At 38.8% G+C, this 24,810-nt stretch overlaps 1 protein-coding gene across 3 annotated transcripts in view; it reads left to right on the forward strand.

The window, feature by feature from the left end:
* The window catches only part of LOC124605402 (gamma-aminobutyric acid receptor subunit beta-like), a 287,077-nt gene extending 265,120 nt beyond the window's left edge, over window positions 1-21,957 (forward strand). The window contains exons 7-8 of one of the 3 annotated variants that reach the window (XM_047137046.1): window positions 18,450-18,689; window positions 18,764-21,957. In XM_047137046.1, coding sequence (XP_046993002.1) covers window positions 18,450-18,689; window positions 18,764-19,239 — 716 coding nt within the window. In that variant the 3' untranslated portion in view covers window positions 19,240-21,957. The remainder of the gene's footprint in view (window positions 1-18,449; window positions 18,690-18,763) is intronic. The other 2 variants (XM_047137048.1, XM_047137047.1) reach the window with 2 other exon arrangements.
* Window positions 21,958-24,810: the final 2,853 nt, after the last annotated feature.

Raw genomic sequence — 24,810 nt, forward strand, 5'->3', positions numbered from 1 at the left:
TTAATTCTCTTCATGTTATTTACATAAACATGGATGTAAAATGATTCATCATCATTATCTTCTTCTTGTTGTTCTCCTCCTCCTCCTCCTCCTCCTCCTCCTCCTCCTCCTCCTACAGTTTCCAGCCCATAGTTGGGTCTGTGTAGAACATTAACCTCTCATCTTTCCCTATCATCCCACCACGATTCTCTCTCCACTCTGTTCCAGTCTTCTCCTCTCTTCTTTACACATTCCTTCACTCCAACAATCCATCTGTCTCTCAGTCTTCTGAACCTCTTACCTCCTGCTGTCACTTCATGGGACTGCCTCAGTTTCCTGCCAACTCTCATTCATGTAACATGCCCATACCATTTTAATGTTGTCTTCTCTATGGTCTCTTGCATGGGCCTCTCATCCATTGTTTTTTTCTCCATCTTATTCCTTACTTTACCCACTCTAGTTAGCCCCATTCTGCTTCTTTAAAATTTCATTTCACAAGCCTGTATCCTGCTCATCTGCCTTTTGTTCATTATCCATATTTCTGGTGAATACATGAGTATTGGAGCATAATATGATTGCTATAACATTTGCTTGATTTTGGCACTACTTCCTTGCTCCAAACCAGTCTTTTTACACTGCAGGAAACCATGGGCTTACATACCCCTTCTCATTCTTCCCTCTGTCTTCTATTATACTCCTCAAGTACTTGAAACTTTCCACCTTCTTTAGCACCTGCCCTCTGATACTTGCTTCCATTTCTACTCCCCTCTTATTCCTCATTGACACAATCATTTCAGATTTCACATTTCTTTGCATTAAATTTCACTTCATACCATCCCACTACTTCGTCCCATACATTTAGCCTCTCTTGCATTTCTGTTTCCCCAAACCAATAAATCTCTGGAACACCTCTACTTTTATATTTTCATCTCCTATTCATGCTACACCCCTGTCATCATCTCTTCCACAAGAGTGATGAAATGTAGAGAGAATAGTGCACTCTCTTGTTTCAGTTTATTTTTCTATTCAAACCTCTATGTCTTCTGACCTCCTGTTTTTCTTTATTCTTCTCATAGTCAGCCTTCCAATTCCCCTTTTCTGAAGGATTTCCCATATCTTGCAGACTGAGTCAATGATCTAAAATTACATCCTCATGTGATTAAATCCAGAGTATCTAATGAGTTATGAAACAAAGTTAGAACTATTCACAAAATTGTTCATATTCCAATAATGCTAGGTTGAAGCTGAAAATTCACAAACCTTAAATAGAAAAAAAATCAGAACAGTTCAGAAAACCCTATTGGATATCAACAAAAATAACCAAACAAAAATGCTACTGTACATTAATACACCTCAAAGAGGATAAATAGAGAATAAACTTTAAACAAGAGTTATTCAACTTTGGTGCTGACTTGTGAATTGTGGTTTAGTTGCCTCATAACATACATAATCTAAAGTTCATTTATAAAAATTTATGCCTGATAATTAATGGTCTTACTGAACTGCTTTCACATTTTCTACTTTTCTTGATGTTGAGTGGTATGAAGAAAAGTGAAACAAATGAGCTCTGAAAATTATTTTTTTGGGCTGGTAAAAATGTAGCCCAGGGGCACTATATGACTAGCTGAGCTTGGGAAATCTCCCAAAACTACCCTTAAATTGGCTCATAGAATTGATTTTTAACAGCTTAAAATAGAAACAAGGAAGTCCTTGTGTCTCCATTTTGTGACATTACTGTGCTGCCATGCCAACTCGAATGTAAAATTTGTAGCTTGTGACTAAATGTAATGTTGGATACCATCCCATAGGGTTGAGGAGATCACAATGCTTGGAGAGGACATCTTTCCTACCTGGAAGTTTCACTCTGTTTTCACCGTCTTCTAGTGTTGAAAATAGTTTCTTGATACATGAACTGGTCCCATATATTAAGTGTAGATGTACATACCTATATGACTATGTTCTTCAGAATCTTCCACATATAAAACTGAATGTAGAATTAGCAACCATCAAGGGTCTTATTTGCGTACAAACAAATGGTTAAATACTGTCATGATCCTGTTATGCAGCATGAGTAAGAGCATACTTGAAGGAATCAGGGATGAATGACAGGCCCAGGCCATGTTCATGTTGTTCTGGGAATCCACACATCAGTGTGTTTGATCAATCCTTTATCAGTTCAATAAGGGCTCCATGAAAAAAAACAGAAAAAATATTGTGGAGACTGTATTGGTGCTGTTCTGCAAGGTTTTGTGTACATCTTGACTATAGAACAGTGCTGAAACTGGTGCCACACTAAGGAATCATCATAATTTCCAAAGAACAATGTGACAAGCAAACAAATCCAAAATAAAAGGTGATTGCTAAATTCACTATATTTCCCACTGAACTCAGAAAAGTTAAATGTGCAGATTAGTTAAGTCACAGAGAATCATTGCTAGGAATTTATGAGCATTCTGTTATGTATAAAACTCCTGCACCTAGATTCCAGAAGGGGGCAAGTATCCCCTCTTGCCTCCTATGTAGAAACTAATCCTGACTTTTGTGTTTCACCTGAAATTGTAGGATCAGTTCTATTGCATATTCTTACAAGAAAATTTATTTGAGTAACTGCTTCTGTCAGATTTTCTGAAAGTATTTCAAATTTGTATGGTAAAGATGGTTGTAGTTGGCAAGCTTTTGGAGCCAGTGGCCTCTTCTTTGGGCAGAAGGGTTGAGGGGGAAGGAAGAAGGCGAAGGAAAAGGGACTGGAGAGGTCTAGGAAAATGGGTAAATTTCAGCAAATTGACCCAGAACTGCGGGTCAGGGGGACTTACCATACAGGATGAGAAGAAAAGACTGATTGTTGGGGACGGCATCTGACAAGTCCCCAACAATCCATCTTTCCTTTTCATCCTGTATGGTAAGTCTCTGCCTGCTTTCAGTAACCAAGTATTAATAATAAGATCTGCTGTGGCCATGGGAGTGCCTGTTTTGACGTCTGTGTGTGTGTGTGAAAGTGTGTACTTTTGTTAGAAAAAGAGCAAGAACTTAAAAGCTAATGTGAATGCTGCTTCCTCGTAAATGTCTCTGTGTTCCATGCATCAGCCTTGGTATTGGTGATTGGCTATTCCCATAATTTTATTTAAGGCAGCACATTGTTATCCAATAAATCTTTGTTTAAAATTAGATATTTGGAGAAACAATAAGCTGATGATACAATACATTATGCCCTCCTACTTAAAAGCATGCTGGTCCCCCTTTGTAATGCAATTCAGCAGTCATTCTGTATGCCATGGATTCAATAAGTACTTCCAGAGGTTTGTGGCACCAGATGCCTATGCACAGGTCACACAATTCCCACAATTTACAGGCGGATGGTTTATGGGCATGGAGCTGGTGCCCAATATCCTCCCAGTTGGGTTTCATTGGATTCAGATAAGCCAAATTTGATGGCCAAGACATCAATGTGAGTTCACTGTCATGCTCCTCAACCAATGCAGCATGATTCTGGCCTTGTGACAGGGACAGTTATCCTGCGAGAAGATGTCACCACTGTTGGGAAGGACATCAAGCTTAAGGGGTTACAGGTGGTCCCTAATAATGTGCACATAGTCCACAGATGTCATGGTGCATTGAATTACTTCCACAGTCCCCATGGAAGGCCAGGTGAATGTCCCTCATAACATAATACTGCTCCCACAGGCCTCCCCCACTGGCACAGCATGTTTCGAGTAGTAATTTGCACGGATGACAGCATATCTGTATATGACCATTGACATGGTTTAACAATATAACAGGATTCATGTGACCAGGTTATGATTCCATTGATCTGTAGTCCAATCTCGATGATCCTGTGCCCACTCTAATTATAATTGATGATGTTGTTGGGTCAACATGAGAACCTGTAGGGGTCCTGTGCTGCAGAACACCACATTCACACTGTTCACTGAAAAGTCTCTAAAACACTTGTCCCTGCACCAGCTCTGTACTCTGTCATCAGATCTGTCTCATATTGCTGTCTATCCTGCTTTAGAGAGTTAGAAGGCCTCTGATAACTATGTTCTGTGATGAGGTACGGATGTGCAGCTTCTTGTCGTCTACCTATGGTTTCAGCATTCTTCAACCACTTTCCATAGATGCCCATGACAGTAGCATGCAAACAGCCAACCAGCTTTGCCATTTCCAAGATGCTCACTCCCAGGTAGTGGGCCACAACAATCTGGCTTCTATCAAATTCACTGAAGTCAGGAGATTTCTGCATTTGCGCCACTTATCATCACTAGAATGATCCCCCATTCATCTCTGCTCTGCTCATATACTTCTCTTACCATGTTCTGTGCCGTCAGTGCCACCAAGCAGAATACAACCTCACAGTGGGCAGTGGTCCTAATGGATCAGTTTATATATGGGAGATATTATCTAATGGTTTAAATACCCTGCTGTCACAGTTACAACTGGCTCCAAGAAAGAAAATGAAGCACACATTTTCACAGCACAGTACAGCATCTTCTTTTTCATAGTCTGTTTTAACAGAAAACCTGAACTTTTTCGATTAGAAAAAAATATACAGCTTATAGAATGAGATTTTCACTCTGCAGCAGAGTGTGCACTGATATGAAACTTCCTGGCAGATTAAAACTGTGTGCCGTACTCGGGACCTTTGCCTTTCGCGGGCAAGTGCTCTACCAACTGAGCTACCCAAGCACGACTCACGCCCCATCCTCACAGCTTTACTTCTGCCAATACCTCGTCTCGTCTCCCTCCTTCCAAACTTTACAGAAGCTCTCCTGCGAACCTTGCAGAACTAGCACTCCTGAAAGAAAGGTAGAGCACTTGCCCACGAAAGGCAAAGGTCCCGAGTTTGAGTCTCGGTCCGGCACACAGTTTTAATCTATACAGCTTATGCCTGTTTGAATATTCATTAGAGTATCATATAAAAATGTGAAGTAAACCAATCAATGACTTCTTCCGATTTTTGCTAAAAATGTTTACCCTTTGCATGAGTACACCATCAGCATAAATGTGAACAAATTTCTTGTTTTCAAAAATGTTTTTGTGCTATAGCCAGTTGGCACTTTATATTTTGTCTACTTTGCCCATTGTGTCTGTATATGTGTGGATGGATATGTGTGTGTGTGTGTGCGAGTGTATACCCGTCCTTTTGTCCCCCTAAGGTAAGTCTTTCCGCTCCCGGGATTGGAATGACTCCTTACCCTCTCCCTTAAAACCCAAATCCTTTCGTCTTTCCCTCTCCTTCCCTCTTTCCTGATGAAGCAACCGTTGGTTGCGAAAGCTAGCATTTTGTGTGTATGTTTGTGTTTGTTTGTGTGTCTATCGACGTGCCAGCGCTTTCGTTTGGTAAGTCACATCATCTTTGTTTTTAGATATATTTTCCCAATGTGGAATGTTTCCCTCTATTAATTCATTTATTAGTCATGTATATTTATTAGACATATATAATTTCTACCTCTTTGCTGCATTTTTACAATTCCTCCATTCATCAATTACACTGATGTGACAAAAATCATGGGATAGTGATATGCACATATAAAAATGGTGGTAATATCAGGTTTTTGATGTGATTATGGTCATACAATGAGATTTAATGGACTTTGACTGCAGAATGGCACTTGGAGCTAGACACATGGGACATTCAGTTTCAGAAAGCATTAAGGAATTCAATATTCTGAGATCCACAGTGCGAAGAGTGTGCCAAGAATACCACATTCCTGGCATTACCTCTCACCATGGACAACACAGTGGAAAATGGCCTTCACTTAATAGCCAAAAGCCAAAAGCAGGGCATTCGTGTAGCACTGTGAGTGCTAAAAGTCAAGAAAAACTGCATGAAATAACTACATAAATCAATATGAGATGTACAATGAATGTATCTGTTAGGACAGTGTGGCAAAATTTGGCTTTAATGGGCTATGGCAGCAGACGACCAATGTGAGTGCCTTTGCTAGCAGCACAACATTGCCTGCAGCACCTCTCCTGGACTCATTACCATATTGGTTGGACCCTAGATGACTGGAAAACCATGGCCTGGTCAAATAAGTCCTGATTGCAGCTGGTAAGAGGTGATGGTACAGTTTGGGAGTGGTGCAGACTATATGGACCCAAGTTGTCAAAAAGGCACTGTGCAAGCTAGTGATGGTACCATAATGGTGTGGGCTGTGGTTACATGGAATAGACTGGGCCCTCTGGCCCAGCTGAACCAATCATTGGCTGTAAACAGTTTTTGAGCTACATGGAAACCATTTGCAGCCATTCATATACTTCATGTTCCCAAATGTATCACCAAGCCACAATTCTTCACAGTTGGTTTACAGAACATTCTGGATAATTAAAGTGAATGATTTGTCCATCCAGATCACCTAAGATGAATCCCGTAGAATATTTATGGCACATGCGCAAGAGGTCAGTTTGTGCACAAAAAAACTGCACTGGCAACACAATTATGGGTGGCTATAGAGGCAGCATGGCTCAGTATATCTGTAGGGGACTTCCAACAAATTGTTGAGTCCATGCCCTGTTGAATTGCTGCATTAGCCAGGTAAAAGGAGGTCAGACTTGATATTACAAGGTATCCCATGACTTTTGTCACTTCAGTGTGAATTCAATATCTTGTAAATTATTCAGTAATTTTTACTGGGCTTCTTAGTTTTGCCTATTCAATCCTCTTTTGTCTTCACTACTTCATGTTTCAATGCTCCCAATCATCTTCTGTTGTATTCCTTTCCCCTGATCCAGTCAAGCATTGCCTACTGCTATTCCTGAAACTTTCAACTATGCCTGGTTATTTCAATTTGTCTGAGTCCCATCTCTTCAATTTCCTACCTTGTTGCAAAGTATTCAGTTTTTGATCTGCAGCTCATAACCAATAAATTAGGATCAGAGCTTACCTTTGCCCCTGGAAATATTTTGCAGTCTAAATCTGGTTCAAATTCTCTGTCTCATCATTACGTAATCAGTCTGACATCCTCCCAAGTCCCCTGGTCTCTTCCACATATATAACCTTTCATGCTTTTTGAACCATGTGTTAGCAGTTATTATGTTATGCTCTGTGCAAAATTCAAACAGGTGGCTTCTTCTTTCATTCCTTTCCCCTGATCTGTGTTCTCTCATTGTCTATTCCTTCTCTTCCTTTTTCTACTATCAAATTGCAGTCCACCATCACAGTTAAATTTTCATCTCCCTTAACTATCTGAATAATTTCTTTTACTTCATCATACATTATTAAACTTCTTGACAGGCTGAACTGCTAGTTGCCATCTGTTGTGGTGAGTGTTGGCTTTGCGTTTATTTGGCTTTTTTGTGTTCACTTTCTTAGGCCTGTTCCAGCATTACCTGTATTTGCTTTTTGTATTTATACCTCTGTATTCATCTGACCAAAAGTCCTGTTCCTCCTGCCACCACACTTCATTATTTTCCACAATATCTCACTTCAGCCTGTACAGTTCCCTCTTTAAATTCTCTAGCCTTCTTCTTTAGTACATCTGTCTATGACAGGTTTCAACTGAAGGTTTTCCACTGTGTTCTGTTCTGAGTATCCTCCTTCATCTATTTGTATGTCCCCTTTCCATATTCATCCATCGTTCCAATTATCTTTCTAAGTCTTCCTTTTATCCCTTCACTTTTCCCTCTATAATTCTTTGTTGCAGATAATTCCTATGTAGTACATGTCCAAGCCAAGATCTTTTTCTTTTTCTGATCACACTCAATAATCTGCTTTCTACCCCTATTTTCTTCATTACTTCTTCATTCTACATCTGTCTGTCCATTTCACCTTAAGCATTCTTCTCCACAGCAACTTTTCAAAACTTTCTAGAACCTTTTTTCCTCAGTGCCATTGGAATTATTCCATATGTTAGTAACTGCTTCATCTTTGTAAATTTTCTCTTTCTTATAGATATCCTCCTCCTCATTTTGTCCATTCATCTTCCATTCCATATCATATACTTACCACATAGAGAAAAGTTTTTACTTGTTCTACATATTTTTTTTTCTTTTTTTTTTTTTTTTTTTGTGTCTAAGAATATGTTACATGGAGCTGCTTCTTGCTTATTCTCGTCACTTTTGTCTTCTCTATATTTATTTTATTCCATACTCCTTGCCTTTTCTTGCAGTTCTTTTCAGAATCCGCTGCAGCTCCTCTTCTGATTCTGCCAGATCTGCTTCACCAGCAACATATTTTATAGTTTTATTATTTCTCCTCCAATTACAATCTCTCTTGTATCCTCTATGGCCTTATGTAGCAGTTGTTCTCCATATATGTTAAACGGATTTACTGACAGTGAACATTCTTGTCTTACACTTCTTCCAGTGCTCATGTATTCCATCTTCTTCTTCCCTACTCTGTCATATTTTGCTTTGTGTATATTTCATTTATTGATCTTTTATCTTTCCAGTATATACCAACGTCTTAAAATTATCAGCAGTACACTCTGATTGATTCTATCGAAAGTGTTCTCCCAACTGATAAAATAAATACATAGCTTCTTGGCAATTTTTACTGTTCTTTCTCCAGTCGTCCTTAGACGACCTATTGCATGTCTTTTTCCTTTGCTCTTTGTGAACCTGAACTTGTCTTCCCCTGTATTTTCCTCAGACAACCTGTTGCACGTCTTTTTTCCTTTACCCTTTGTGAACCTGAACTGGTCTTCTTCCACTACATGTTCCTCAATTTTCTTTCAATCTCCTTAATATAATTCTCATTACAGTCTTCATAACATAACATGACTAATAAAACTAGCTGTCCTGTGGACTTTGCATACTTTTGCATTGCAGTTGTTAGGCAAAGGTACTAGAATAGTCTTATGAAGGTCTTGAGACAAAATTCCTGTGTCATAATTTCCTTGTGTGATCAATGCATGTAGCATACAAACACATAACAGAAAACAGTATTCACACTATCTTTCAAGTACTATTTCTTTGGTTGGTTGGTTGTTTGGGGAAGGAGACCAGACAGCACGGTCATCGGTCTCATCGAATTAGGGAAGGATGGGGAAGGACGTCGGCCGTGCCCTTTCAGAGGAACCATCCCGGCATTTGCCTGGAGTGATTTACGGAAATCACAGAAAACCTAAATCAGGATGGCTAGACGCGGGATTGAACCGTCGTCCTCCCGAATGCGAGTGTCTAACCACTGCGCCACCTCGCTCGGTTACTATTTCTTTTTCTAGTAGTAGTACACACATTCATACACACACAACCACACAGATACCCAAATGCATAATCTCCTGATTATTGGTATTCAGTTACTGAAAGCAGTTGCCTGAGCTGATGGAGGTGGGGAGGGGGTACAGGAGGAAATTCCTATCTGAACTATGCAGATGGGAATTGTTTCTTCAACTCAGTCTGCATTCTTGCAATCCCCATGGTCAGATCATGCACTGTCTTCTTTCTCCCATCGCTTTTCCTCTTGACTTCCCCCTCCCCCATATGGGCATTCAACACCCCCCCTCCGCCTCCCCCCTCTCTCTCTCTTCCCCCACCCCTTTCTTCCCTTTCAGTTCCCCCCCCCCCCCCCCCCCCCCCTCCCTCTTCCTACATTTCATTTGTTGTTCCGTTTGGTCTATATTCTTTTTGCATTGTTGTGTGGCTCTGAAGTCATCTGTCCAAAGACCTGACTCTTTCCCTCCTTGCATCCTTCTGTAGCACCTCCCCACCTCTATCTTCTCAGGCAACTGCTTTCAATAATCGAGTATAGGCAAGTGGTTGCCTTTCCCTTATTGTATGTATTGCTCCATCCATGAATTTGTCAGGTCTAAGACTTTCAGTGCCTCAGATGGTGCTCTATAGTAGCTCAATGCTTTCTTTTCATGGAACCCCTGAATTGCTTTCTCTGATTCCCACTTCTCCATCTTAGGATTTCAGTCTTCTTCATTCTCTCTTCCTTTCCCTGTTCATCTTCCAAAACCAGTATGATGTTATTTGCGTGTGCACTGTGCAAGTCTTCCACGTAATCCATTCAAACTTTCAACTTTTCATCTATACGTGATGTCTTCTTTCCATCTTAATTTAACACTACTTGTTTTCTTATTTTCATTACTTTTTTTCTTGTCAGGGATTACATTGTTCTGTATATTTCTTCCAAGTTCCCTTTTTTTTATCTTTTCCAGTTATTCTATTTCTTCAAACTGTTTCCTCATCCAGTCCTTTCTATCTTGGTCAGTTAACTTTTCTTAGCACCTTGTTAAGCTTTATATACTGTCTTCTGCCTTCTTCAGACTTTTATTTTTTCAGTTCCTGCATTCATCCGTTTTATCCTGCATGCTTCCTGTTATACAGTGTTTCTTATTTCATGCTCTCTCTAGCTTATCTACATGGTAAAAGAACTAACATTTCACACTCCAATCCATAGAATACCAGTTTTCTTTCTCCTGATGAAGACATCCTTCTGAGTAGTCCCTGGCCAGAATGCTGAATGAGGAACAATTTTACCTCCACAACATTTTACCCAAGAGGATACAATCATCATTCAACCATACAATAGAGGTGCATGGCCTCAGGAAATATAACAGCTGTGGTTTCCCCTTGCTTTCAGCCAATCACAGTACCAGCCTTGTAAAGTCATGTTGACTAATGTCATAAGGTCATGTCACTCAATCACCCAGACTGTTGCCCCTGCAACAAGTAAAAAGACTGCTGTCCCTCTTCAGGAACCACATATTACTTGATGGCCAATTACATTTTCAAAACGCATTTTTCGCTCTGCAGTGGAATGTGCACTACCATTTATTACCAGTCTTTGTCATTCACCAGCCATGGCTGGACAGACTGTGTCAAAGTTACAATCAAGTGATTTAAAAAATAATTAATTACAGAATAACATCTAAACTTAATACAGGTAATGTATATAGACAGTGTCATGTTCACTCTGTCCATTCGCTTTCTTCACAGTCAAAGAATTCTTGGACCGAGTATAGTGGGCATTGTTTTAGGCCTTCAGCAATTTGTTTCTTGAAGTTGTCCAGTGGTAGGGTCTGCAATGCAATTCAACAGGTAGTTTGTTGAACATCCTCACAGCAATCACCAGAAAAGTCTCTCTTGTTTTATACCCTTGCAGCCTGCCAAATGACTCCATAGCTGTAATCCATACAAAATGTGGCTATGGAACAAAGCATAGTAGACAGTTATCAGTGTTCATTTTGTTTTCTAGTACTGAGTGTTTGAAATTCCCTTTAGGACTTTTAGAGGGGAGTGAGTATATAATATTTTGAATAGGAAATGTCATCCAGTGATGCTACAGAGCATCAGTGTTATAGGTGCCAGCACCTGCAATGTATGTATAAACAAGGTGATTCTGTGTTATAAACTTTCTAGGATAATGGTGAAGGATAAATGTATCAATCTGAGGTAATGGCCCCTGTACCAGAAACGAACACGTCAAGAAACTGTTCTGATACCTCTGATAGTGGAATACATGTATTGGTAATGTTGTTGCCAATACTGTAGAATAGGCAGCTTTCAAACATGGTAGTATGAACCAAAATAAGGAAAGAAATATACAAAGAATGTGGGCTCTGAAATTCATACTGGGGGAGCTATGAGCACTTGTTAACCTTTGCTATTGTGAAACACATCTCCTCTATTGAACAAGTCCACATAGCTCTTAAGGTATGTATTTTAGAGCCCGTGTTTACTACTTTTTTTTTCCCCCCATCCATACTATCACCTCTGAAAGTTTCTACCTTATTCCACAGTCTACATTACGGTGCATGTCAGAGGGTATCCCTTACCACTATTAGTCATTTCCTTTCCCATTGCACTTGTAATCTTGCCCTCCCACACATAACTATCAAAATTCTCTGTCTTTGCACAAATTTTGAAAGCTTCAAGAGGCATAAGATATACCAAAAAATAACTTTTTACTTCTCTTCATTATCTCATTGTTGTTGTTGTTGTTGTTGTTGTTGATGGCTCAAACACTTGCTGCAGAAATTTGGATTTTGTAGGTTCCTGATGACTAAATAACTGATGAAGATTTGCCTGTATTATTCTTGAATTTTATTCTTTGTCATATCTTTCAACATCACACCAATTTACATTTTCCACATTAAAAAAAAACAATAATTACATAGTTGGTGACAAACTTAAAAAAACATCTACTTCCATCAGAGGCATGTCTACCACTACTTACATTCTGCAGTACTCACATTATTCCAAAGAGCTTACAAAGCAGAAGAGTTTACAAACTTTCTTTACCAAAAAAGAATCTTCATCAAATTATATCGTTATTTTATCAATAAATCTAGAAATAAATTTAATGATTAGAGTTATATTGTACAATTAATAATATAAATTTTAAGTATACCATAAATTTCATAATTTCAGATATTTTTAGAAGAAGAATAATTTTAACTGTTAGTACATATCAATTGTAACACATTAATTTCCTTTTTTATACATTTTAGCTTGAAATATAAAACATTATATACAAAATCATATGAATTCTTTTAATGAAACAGCTGAGATAATTTTAACCTATGCAAGAACTGATGGTATACGTGGTATTGGTTATCTCTATTTTTTTTTTTTTTAAAAAAAAAAAAGGTAATGTTAGAGGAGTGTGATTGATCATACACTCACAAATGGAATGAGAGAGAAACAACTGTCTATATGCATCTGCATGAACCCTGTTTTACACACAACGTATGTTGGAGGAAACAGAACCATTCTGCAATCAGATGCAAATGCTGGTACCCTAAATTTTCTTAATAGTGTTCCTTGAAAATAATGTTCGCCTTCCCTCCAGGGATTCCCATTTCAGTTCCTGAAGCATCCCTGTAATACTTGTGTGTTATTCGATCCTCCCAGTACCAAATCTAGCAGCTTGCCTCTGAATTGCTTCAATGTCTTGCTTTAATCCAACCTGGAATGGATGCAAAACACTCAAGCAGTACTCAGTAATGGGTCACACTAGCATATAGTATGCAGTCTCCTTTACAGATGAACCACACTTTCCTAGAATTCTCCCAATAAACCAAAGTTGACCATTTGCCTTCTGTGGGCATTGATGATATACCTCTAACAGTATTAAAGAAGAGTGCAAAAAACCTAATTGAAATACTCACACACTTATGTGGCTGCTCACTTCAGGCAGCCACTTTCCCTGATGTACTGAAAATGTCAAAAGTTTTTTCAGTATATAAAAAAAGGTGAGAAAGATAATGTAAATAACTACAGACCCATCACAGTTGCCTCCTGCATCTCAAAAGTATTAGAAAAAGTTATGTATAACAAACTTATGAAATTTATGAACTAAAAAAACATCCTACATAATGAACAATATGGATACAGAAATAAGAGTTCAACGACAACTACTGTTTGTGAGTGCATCAATTCCATCCTAAGCCTGATGGATTGGTTCAAATGGCTCTGAGCACTATGCGACTTAACTTCTGAGGTCATCAGTTGCCTAGAACTTAGACCTAATTAAACCTAACTAACCTAAGGACATCACACACATCCATGCCCGAGGCAGGATTCGAACCTGCGATGTAGCGGTCACGCGGTTCCAGACTGTAGCGCCTTTAACCGCACGGCCACACCAGCCGGCAAACCTGATGGACAAAAAAAGAAATAAATAGGAGTATTTACTAACTTGTCAAAAGCTTTCAACATGGTGGATCATAAAATTCTGCTATCAAAGCTTGAAAGATATGGTATTCAAGGTCTGTCCAACAACTGGATCAGTTTCTTTCTGGCTAATCATAAGCAGAAAGTGTGCATCAAGCACACATATATCAAACTAAAAACTGTATCTGAACAAACTGCCTGTTGGCTTCTGTCTTGGGTTCTTCGGCCGACGTTCGTCTGATGATTTTTCTCATATTTTGCCAGCACGAGAGGCCATCATTGTCAAAGTTTCACCCTCCATTGCTGGTGGTGGATTGGAGCCAAGCCCATGGCTGCAGACTATATGTATCTGGAGCACCAACGTCCGAGGGCTTCTCCGTGGTCATTTCCAACACGATTCTCTTGCTACCTGCGATGGTCGTTCGCTGCAGGACACGAAGCCAGAATCCATTTACCTTGGGGCTTTCCTCTTTCTTTTTGCAGTTGTTCTAATGGTTTTGTATTTCTACAGCTTCTCTGAACAAGTGGGTGTGATAGTTCTTCTCTACAACCAATTTTACAATTTTACTATGTGGTCGGTCTCTCACAGTGAGTGCTCTGCCACAGCCGATTTCTCCATCTGACCCAACCTGGAATGTCATTTATGTTCTGTAATTCTGGAGTTGATCGATTGTACAGTCAATCCAACATAAACTTCTGTGCCCGTGCATGGTATGCAGTATATTCCTGCATTGCAAGTGGGTCCCTTTTGTCCTTTGTCAATCTGAAACACTCTTCGATTTTCTTTGTCAGTTTGTAAATAGTCTTTATGGGATGTTTGTGCAATATACGGCTAATTCTGCAATATACAGCCAATTCTGTCCATCACTCTGGGAATGTATGGCAGAAAGGTCATACCCAACATTTCTTTTTCTGATTTCTCACTTCGCCGAGTGTTTGGTTCTGTTATATTTCTAATAACACTTGTGGAGTACCTGTGATATTAGAAGTATAACAGAGCCAAACACTCGGCAAAGTGAGAAATCAGGAAAAGAAGTGTCGGATATGGCCTTCCTGCCATACATTCCCAGAGTGATGGACAGAATCGGCCGTATATTGCACAAACATGGTGTAAAGACTATTAACAAACCAACAAAGAAAATCAAAGAGGATCTCAGATTGGCAAAGGAGAAAAGGGACCCACTTGCAATGCCAGGAATATACTGCATACCATGCACATGTGGAAAAGTTTGTTGGAATGATTGGACGATCGATGAACACCAGGATTACTGAACATAAATGACATTGCAGGTTGGGACAGCTGGAGGAATCGGCTGTGGCAGAGCACTCGCTGTGTGAGACCGACCATGTAGTAAAATTCGGCGACATGGAAGTTCTGGCTGTAGAGAAGAACTATCACACCAACTTGTTCAGAGAAGCTGTAGAAATGAACAGTTGTGAGAATAGCTTCAACAAGAAAGAGGAAAACCTCAAGGCAAATGGAGCTTGGCTTCCTGTGCTGCAGTGAACGACCATCGCAAATAGCAAGAGAACCACACCGTGAATGACTGTGGAGAAGTCCTCAGATGTTGGCATGCCAGATACATATAGTCTGCAGCCGCAAGCTCAGCTCTAGTCCACTACCAGCAATGGAGGGTGAAACTTTGATAATGTGCTGGCAAAACCCCAGAAAAATCATCAGACCAACGTCAGCTGAAGAACCCGAGACAGTAGCCAACAGGCAGTTTGTAAACAAGTGGCCATGAAAGCCTTAACAATTTTGTATCTGAACACTTATCTGACTATAAACAAATTAAATGTGGTGCACTCCAAGGATTAGTAATGGGACCCCTTCTGTACGTAAATGATCTAAACTTAAATGCTGATGCACATAAAACAATCATATTTGCAGATGACACCACAGTTCTACTAAAAGGAGACAGCAATGAACAGTTACAGCAGTGAGTTAACATGGCCACAAAACAACTTACCAGCTGGGCTCAGAATTATCAGCTTATAATAAACAGTAAAAAGCCATTGTACTAAAATTCCACAATGTTCCTAACAAGGACGTGTTTATCTCAAAGGTCTCTATGAATGACAAACTAATTGTTAACAGTACTGAAGCCAAATTCTTAGGGCTTTGGCTGTTAAGCAACGTAAAATGGAATGAGCTAATTGAATATCTCAATGCAGAATTGAGCAAAACATGTTACCTTCTTTGCTAACTAAAATCATTCTGTAATAAGAAAACAATAATGAATGCATATCATGCCTACTTTAATTCTCGACTTAGATATGGGGTCACTTTCTGGGGAAACTCTAAAACAGCTGTAGCAAATTTAAACTAAAAACAGGGCCATTAGAATCTTTTCTGGGTGCAAGCCTAGTGACTCTTGGAACCCTCTGTTTAAGAAATCTGGTAATCCTTCATTGCCATGTGTATACATTATGGAAACCCTTTTATTCTTTGAAATAAATGTAATATTTACCATACAAATCAGAAACTTACATATAACCCAAATCAGCACAGCTCTGTGCCAAAAATGGCACATGGGAAATGCACCTTTGGAAAATCTCTAAATTCATATTTACAGCATCACTGCTTTTACTCCATTGAAAGTCATTTAAATTTATGAAATGTGTTATATAAATACTTATGTATAAAGTGTATTATTGTAACCTTCAATAAGAATGCCTAGAAATGACTTACAGCTGTATACTTATAACTTGACTTGTCCAATGTCTTATGCATAAGCTGCTTTGTAGACAACAGGACCAATAAATAAAATACAATACAGTACAATAAAATACACTGCCTTTTCCACCACAGTTCTCACATGCTCATTCCATTTCATATTGCTTTTCAGTGTTATACCCAGATATTTAAATGATGTGACTGTGTCAAACTGGACACTACTAATGCTGTATCCCTAACGTTGCAGGTTTGTTTGCTATTCATCACACCAACTAGAAATGTTGTCCAGGTCATCTTGTATTGACAGATTGCTGCCCAACCTGTCCAACAAATCATGTATGTATGTAGAGAATATTAGCAGTTCTGTCACACTTCCCTGGGGCACTCCTCACAATACTCTTCCATCTGATGAACACTTGCCATTGAGGACAACATACCAGCTTCTATAACTTAAGAAGCCTTCAAGCCACTCACATATCTGTGAGCCTATTCCATAAACTTGTACTTCCTTTAATAGCCTGCAGTGGGACACCATGTCAAACACTTTCCAAAATATGGAATCTGCCTGTTGACCATCATCCATAGTTCGCAGTATATAATATGAGAAAAAGGAAAGCTGAGCTTCACACGAGTGATGCATTCTCAAACTATGCTGATTCAAGGACATAAGCTTTTGGTCTCAAGAAAATTTATTATATTCAAAATGAGGATATATTCAAGGTTTCTGCAGCAAACCGATGTTAGGGATACTGGTCTGTAATTTTGCGGGTCTGTTCTATTGCCCTTCTTATGCATAGAAGTCACCTGCACTTCTTTCCAGTCACTTGGGACTTCACACTGGACTAGAGATTCGTGATAAATGCAAGCTAAGTAATGGACCAATGCCATAGAGTACATGTATTCCAATGTCACAGGTAACAGAACAGTTTTTGCTTATAACTTTTCGCTTTCTCATGAGTAGATCTTCATTTCCCCTCACAGGGAAAATTAAATTTTAGTCATAACTGTTAGAGACATAGCACAAGTAAAAGGAATACATTTTTTTTGAAAAGGATAGATTGCTGCTCACCAGATGAGTAGAGTACTGTAGAGTAGAGCAGAGTAGAGAAGTCATTGAGTCCTCTATATGGTGGGTAGTGATTTATCTTTTTCATAACAATGTATTTCTTTTACTTCCACTGCATGCCAAACAGTTGTGAGTAAAACTTAATTTTCATGTGAAGAGAAATAAAGATCTACACAGGAGTTGAAATTCTGATCAAACGTTATGAGATTCCAATACTGCTACTAAAATTTTCAAGAATGTAAATAATAAGATATAATAGGAAAAAAAGCTATATTGTGTTTGTTATGTACACCTTCTACAACTACATAAACATCTATACTCTGCAAACCACTGCAAAGTGTATAACAGAAGGTACATCTCACTGTATCTGATATTAAGTTTTTACCCCTGTTGCAGTCATGCATGGAGTTTCGTAGTATTTGACAGAAGCATAATCGAGTCTAAAAACATGGTCAACATCTTTCTGAGAGCTATTAAAAACAGTTTTTATTGAAACTGCAACACATTTCACAGTGCCATGCAATGTGAATGATATTCTGCTATGATTATAGAGTTAAAATGTGAATATACAAAATTGTCATGTTCAGTATAAACCAAACTCTAAAAAGGTTAGCCCAGCTACGAGTTATTCATGTTGAATTTAATGTTTTAATAGTTCATGTCCTTAACGATTACTGATTAATGTTGCAAATTTTACATAATTTTACAAGTCACACTGGATTTTTCCTATTTTCTCAATGCATGTTTGAATCAATTCATGTATTTAACAATATACAGTACTCAAAGTTCTTGTGTAAGTACTCTTGTCACACATTACATCATGACTTTATATGTAGCATCAAACCTGTTTGTTCCACATGAATTTCTTCACATGGTTTTCATCTTTGGCATTTGTGGGACTTACTACAACATGAAAAAAAAAATCCTTTGATCCATCACACTATTGGTACTCCAATTTGACACCACAGTTATGAAAACAAAACTAAACAAAAAGCATGTGCTAGCATGAGATGATAATAAAGCTGAGAAAGTAACTATTCCATAAAAATACAACATTCACACAGTGTAGAAATGAGCAGCACTACTGTCCATGCAAATTTTCTTGTTATTATATGGTATGCAAATTGCATAAAGAGTTAATTATGTTATTTCATTGATTTTCAGGTATCACAACTGTACTGACAATGACAACAATAAGTACAGGTGTCCGCAGTTCTCTTCCTCGAATATCTTATGTCAAAGCAATTGACATATATTTAGTTATGTGCTTTGTATTTGTCTTTGCTGCCCTGCTTGAATATGCAGCTGTTAATTATACATACTGGGGAGCACGGGCCAAAAAGAAGTCTAAGAAAACCAAGGAGGCTGAGGAGAAGAAGACAACGCAAGGCACGACAATACCAAGTTTGTGAACATTTATCTATATCAAATTTGCTCATGTAAATAACATAATAAAAATATAATTTCCTTTCTCACAGGCATGAAGCCCATTACTTCAACAACTGATGGTTTTGCTTCTGCAACAGGTGCATCACCCGATCAGGAAATAATTGAACTTCAAGATGTGCGGATGTCTCCAATACCATCCATACGCAACCGACACAACAGTCGCTTTTCTACATCATCCACAGAGCCTGTGGATCCTTCTCGATTTCCTCCTAGTTTCCGTATGAATCGTTCTCCAGGGTATTCATTTCCAGTTCGATCTACTGGTGGACTGAGGTTTCGAGGATCGAGGAGCCATATACAACATACAAATCATCGGCCAAAAGTGTTCAATGCTCTAAAACGAGGAGCATCAGCTATTAAGGCCTCCATGCCAAAAATTAAGGATGTTAATATCATAGATAAATATTCACGGATCATTTTTCCAGTTTCTTTCATGCTGTTTAATGCTGTGTACTGGATCTTTTATTTTCTTCCAAGTGAAAATGATAAAACCAAAGTGACTTAAAAACAGTAGCAAGCAAACTTCTGTGTGTGTGTGTGTGTGTGTGTGTGTGTGTGTGTGTGTGTGTGTGTGTGTGTGTGTGTGTGTGCGCACGCGTGCGCATATTTTCTGTGGAAGTGGACAAGCCAGCAGCAAATGTGAGGAACTAAAGACTTTTTTAATTACCAAATAAGGTGTAAATAAATGGCATTTCTCTGTCATTTAAAGATCATGGTTTTGAAGACTTGGCATTCTCAAACAAGGCATCAATACCCAATGTTGTTAAAACTATAATGAGACCATCAATGTGAAAAATAGCCCAAGGACTGCATTTGCTAAAATGTGATGATAATTTGTGATACAGATTTACATATTCCTTGCAGAACAAATTTAAAATTAATGCAATTTCATTATGCTCTGAGTCTGCAAACTATTTCACAAAGGAGGGCATTACAATACAAATTTGACATGTTCCACCTGTAGAGCTGCTTTCACCTACACGGAAATAATTACTTTTCTTATCATGCAGCCTTACTACAACAGGAATAAGATGGTGCAATAGAATGCTGTTTTCTATCATAATGAAGTGACAAATGAAACTGATGCATCAAAATCAATATTAGTTTACCTTAAGTGATTTTTAAAGTACTTTCAGAAATTTAATAACAAAGAGTCTGTAGACAGACATTTCCCAAAAAACTACACACAAATTACCTGAGAAATTGTATCATTGAATATTAATACTGCCACCATCATGATTGTCCCTTCACCCACCCCTTTCCCTTTTCACCTCATGTTGCAATGTAGCATATAAATTGATCCTGTCTCCTTTTGTTCCAGTGTTATTGTAATGTACCACCACCACAACAACAACAACAACAATTAGGCACACAAGATGCATTTAACTTCTGTTGGTTCTCACATGACTGTTAAACAATTACTGCTTTCTTGCCTTCACATCTCCTGCTATTTAAGCCTTTCACCCAGTCAGTTAGTTCTTTATGTTTTGTTCATACATCTTTTCTTCTTAGTCTCTTCACATAAGCAGATTAACCATGTCTTGCATTCTCTACAGTCTCACCCTTCATGTCTCACAATTAGAATGTTAAAATCATGCACATTCTTTCCAAGCTGTGAATTCCAGTTTCAGAAACAAATATATTGTTGGAAAATTGTACTGTTATTTAATGGAAACCTTGTATTCCAATAAAACACTACTGGTCTAACATATTTTCATTTTTCCTGAAACTTCCTCAATGGGCGTTGACACTGCTGAGTTGTGCTAAATTTTTTTCTCGGTGTGTCTTCTCTGCTTTCCCTGTTTCATTTGATTCCAGGATTCAGTAACTTTTCTGACACTGCATTTTTAATTTTAAGAACCACAAAGTGTGTCCCCTTACATGGCACTCAATGTGAAGCTATGCTGTAGTGTGCATAATGCAAATAGTCCTACACAGAAAACAATTTTCAAAAATATTTCTGCCATATCCATCATTAAACATTTTTCCAGTCTTGCTCTACCCAGCACATCACTCATTAATCTACATAGTCGCAATGATTTTAGGCACCAATGAATGTCATTTATGTCCCCTTTCATAAGTGGTAATAATCTACTCACAACACACACAAAAAGATTATGCTGGCAGAGACCAAAAATCATTTCTATTAAATACAAAGAACAGACATAAAATGCAAGCCTGTAAGGTTAGTTATTTTTGTTCATACAGATATTTCCATGATCTCCATTTATTTTGTTAGCTTTTTAGTATTTTTAATAAAACACAAATAGTCATTGTATTGTTGACATCTTTGTTCATAGATTCACTTATTTACAATTCACTCATCTAATCTCAAAATTACAAATGTTTCTTTTTCCAAAGTAAGACTTAGTGTGGTGGTACCATAAAACACTGTCAAACTAAGAGAAACATTCTTGAGTTTATGAATTTCAATTCATATTGCTTGCTAGTGGACGTACAAGTCACTTCCATGTATCAAACATTGAAACTTTCACATTATATGCTAGTATGCATAAAAACTTCATATTTTTACATAAATTTTCCTCCATATTTTTACATAGTGCTGCTGTTTGTTATTAAGAAATATCTAAAACAATGTTGTATGAGAAAAGAAGTGTTATGTACTACAACAAGTAACTATATTGCTACTGGTTAGCAGTATATGTGAAAATACATAATTGTTGCAACTATTAACAGAAGAAAAACTGTGAAAATAGATTTATGTTTTCATGCAAAATGATTTATGGAAATATGGTGCTTCAAAAGACGTGTGTTGCTAAGGCAATGAATGAATGAGATATGTTGTGTATGCTAATCTGCACATTCTTATTCACTGGCTTTGAGAGATTTTAAAAGTACTGCAGGCAGATAACTAATGTTAGTTATTGTAATTGATGTGTATTGTTTCTTCAGATAAAACTGTATATTTTTTTATTTTTCATGTCAGAGAGAGTGAATATTCATGTTGGTGTTTTATTATAAAGTGAATGATAATGTGGTTAAAAATTCTAACAACTTCCTGAAGTTTATTAGGCAACAACGGAGTTTGTTAGTTAAGTTTAAAAGACAAGAATAAAGTTTAAAGAGTCTCCTGATATATTTGTTTATTTCTGGTACTATCTTGTGCTCACAAGACCCCCTACTCCAAGATGGTATAAACTACACTTCTGTAAGAAAACAAAACATCAGCCACTTGCCATTTGTGCAAATTAAATATTTTGAAATATGCACTACAAAAAGTCCATTTACTATTAAATGAAGTTCACAAATTTCAGTATTTTGACTTAAGTATGGATTCCTCTAAATATAAAGAAAGAAATCTTTACCCATGAGAGAATATATGTTACCTACTGAAAGCATACAAATCGCTGCACTACATGTGGGCTTGTCTCCCAAGAAAAAGTCTTTTATTAATGTTTTATTCTGTCACTAACAATGATGGCACCAATAATGTCATTAAACTAGATTGGTCAAGGAGGCTAAGGAATTGTGGCTCTGACTTATGAATCTCTATTACAAAACAGTCATCAAATCCCAGTAGCACATTGTGTAGCTAAAGGCTCACAGGGGAACAAAAATTTGATTTTCAGTATTTAATATAACTATTCACTAAATTTCAAAATTTAAAATGCTGTCATAATCTACTCATCAAGAGGTATAATTTATATTAAAGGCTTAAAACAATAAGTCAAGTATTAAAGTTAGAAGCTTTGTATATAACTTAAGACAATGTAACTCAGTGTGCAAGTTAACCAGACCAGGGTTTCTCAACCGCCATGTTGCGACACAATGGTATGTCATGAATATGTGTCAGATGTGTCACATGATTTTTAATTTCTTCTAATCTTATGCAAAAAAAATATCTAGAAGATAGCCTCTTCAAGAATCTTACACAATAAATTTCTAAAATTTATATCTGTGGGTTTTCTAGCTATACCGACTGACCACACACAGAAAACTCCAACTGATTACGATCAGGCACTTCTATTACAGTTCATATAATTGCACCAGACACAGGGAAAACATTACAGGTAATAACAGTTCAGACATCCACAACAGAGTCAAAAGGACACACAGTCCAAAAGAACACCAAGTCCAAAGACAATTTACTCTGAACTTGACAGGTGGCAGTTACTGGCGGTTGATGGTCGCCACAGATGCCACCGCCCTCCCGCCCCTCCTGCCCCAGGAGTGCGGAGGACTGTGGGAGTGGGGGGGGGGGGGGGGGGGGGACGTGGGTGTGTGGACTAGTGATGTTACAGTCTGACATCCAGTGCGGAGAATGGACTGGTTGACTGCATGCGTGAACTGGACTGGCACGGAAGATGTCGTCATTGAAGTACGGGTGGAGAGGGGGATGTGAATCTTGAGCATTCTGTTGGTGCTGAACATTGCAGCTATGCCAGCTGAATCCACTCTGTTTGTGATAGGGACATTACGAAAAGTCCCCTATTAGGAGAACGAAGATGGATCCCTCGTGGAGCTGTAAGGGAAGTTCATCATGTGGACACCCAGAGGCACTGATTGACAGACAAAGGTCATCAACAGTGGATGTAGAAAATGCTAGGGGGAATGCGGGGTGGGGAGAATAATGTAGTTCAGGGGAAGCAGTAAAACATTCTGTGGGGCATTGGTTGCCAACACTTGTGACGGGTTAACGTCACACACCACATGTGGTTGGGCCTGAGGTTGTGGATCATCACACGCAATGCCTGAGTGAAGTGAGGGTAGAATATTATCACATGCAACAGCTGAGCTGCCCGAAGGTGTAGGATTTGTGCACATATGACCAGGGTGGGGCGCAGGGGAGTGGGCGGTATGTGTGAGATCGGAGCCATTGCATGACACAGGAGCACTCAAATCAGGAGGTTGTGGTTCAGATTCTTCAATTGTCCAGGTTGGTTTCACATGTTGAAGAGAAACTGTGTTGATGGCCATTGATGAGGATATACATCGTATTGTCCATGTGAGCCAATACTCAGTGCAGGCCAGAGTAACGTGGCTGTAATGCTGGTTTGAATGTGTCATCCTGTAACATAACGAACTTGCAAGAGTCCAGAGCCAAATACAGAAAAACCTGATGACAGGTGTGTGGTCATGGAGGGGAATGCAGATCGTGGCTTTGTGCAACCAGACACTCTCAACTAGAGCAGGGAGGTCACATAGGTTGACAGTTATTTCGTTGTTGACAAACTCTGTGGGGAGAATTAGGGTCTTGCCATACAGGAGCTCCGCAAGTGAAGCCTCACGGTCTGTATTATAAGCCATGCCTATTCCTAACATAACCCAGGGAAGGGCATTGGACGACTCACCGCCATTCCACATGAGGGTCACTTTCTGAGTCCTGTGCCAATGCTCAACCAGTCCATTGCTCTGTGGGTGGCAAGCCATAATGCAGAATCTATCCACCCCACGGAGCACACAGAGTTTGTTAAACAGCAAGGATTCAAACTGCCTACACTGGTCATGGGTGATGGATGTAGGGCAGCCAGATTGAGCTATCCAGGAGGATATAAATGCTCATGCTACGGAATCCGTGGTAATGTCCTTCAAGAGTGTTGCCTCCACCCAGCAGGTAACATGATAGATGACAGACAGCATATACCTGAAAGCATCAGACACGGGTGATGGTCCTATGAGGTCCAGATGCACATGTCGGAAGTGGCCTTTCAGGATGTCGAAGTTACCTAGAGGGGGTTGTGTGTGCCTGCTGACTCTGCTGTGCTGTCACTGTATACAAGCATAAGCCCACGTACGAAATTCCCTCTTCATCTGGCCACACAAAGCATTCTGTAACAAAGCACATAGCAGCCTTAGCACCAGGATTTGAAAGGTTATGTAACATAGTGAATACTTGGCAAAGCAGCACAGACGGAACAATAGGCCGTCTGGTGCTCATGGACATATCGCACCATAGTGATGTTACCAAGCCTGGTAGGTTGCAGGAAATTATCTGGAGGGAAGTACTGGGGTCCTGTTGGAGGTTCTGCAGTTCAGTATCATTGTCCTGTAAGCGGGCCAGTTCGTTGAAATTAATGAGGGACAAAATTGAATTGATACATGATAGGTAGTCAGC

Source organism: Schistocerca americana, chromosome 3 (assembly GCF_021461395.2).
Source record: "Schistocerca americana isolate TAMUIC-IGC-003095 chromosome 3, iqSchAmer2.1, whole genome shotgun sequence".
Lineage (NCBI taxonomy): Eukaryota > Metazoa > Arthropoda > Insecta > Orthoptera > Acrididae > Schistocerca > Schistocerca americana.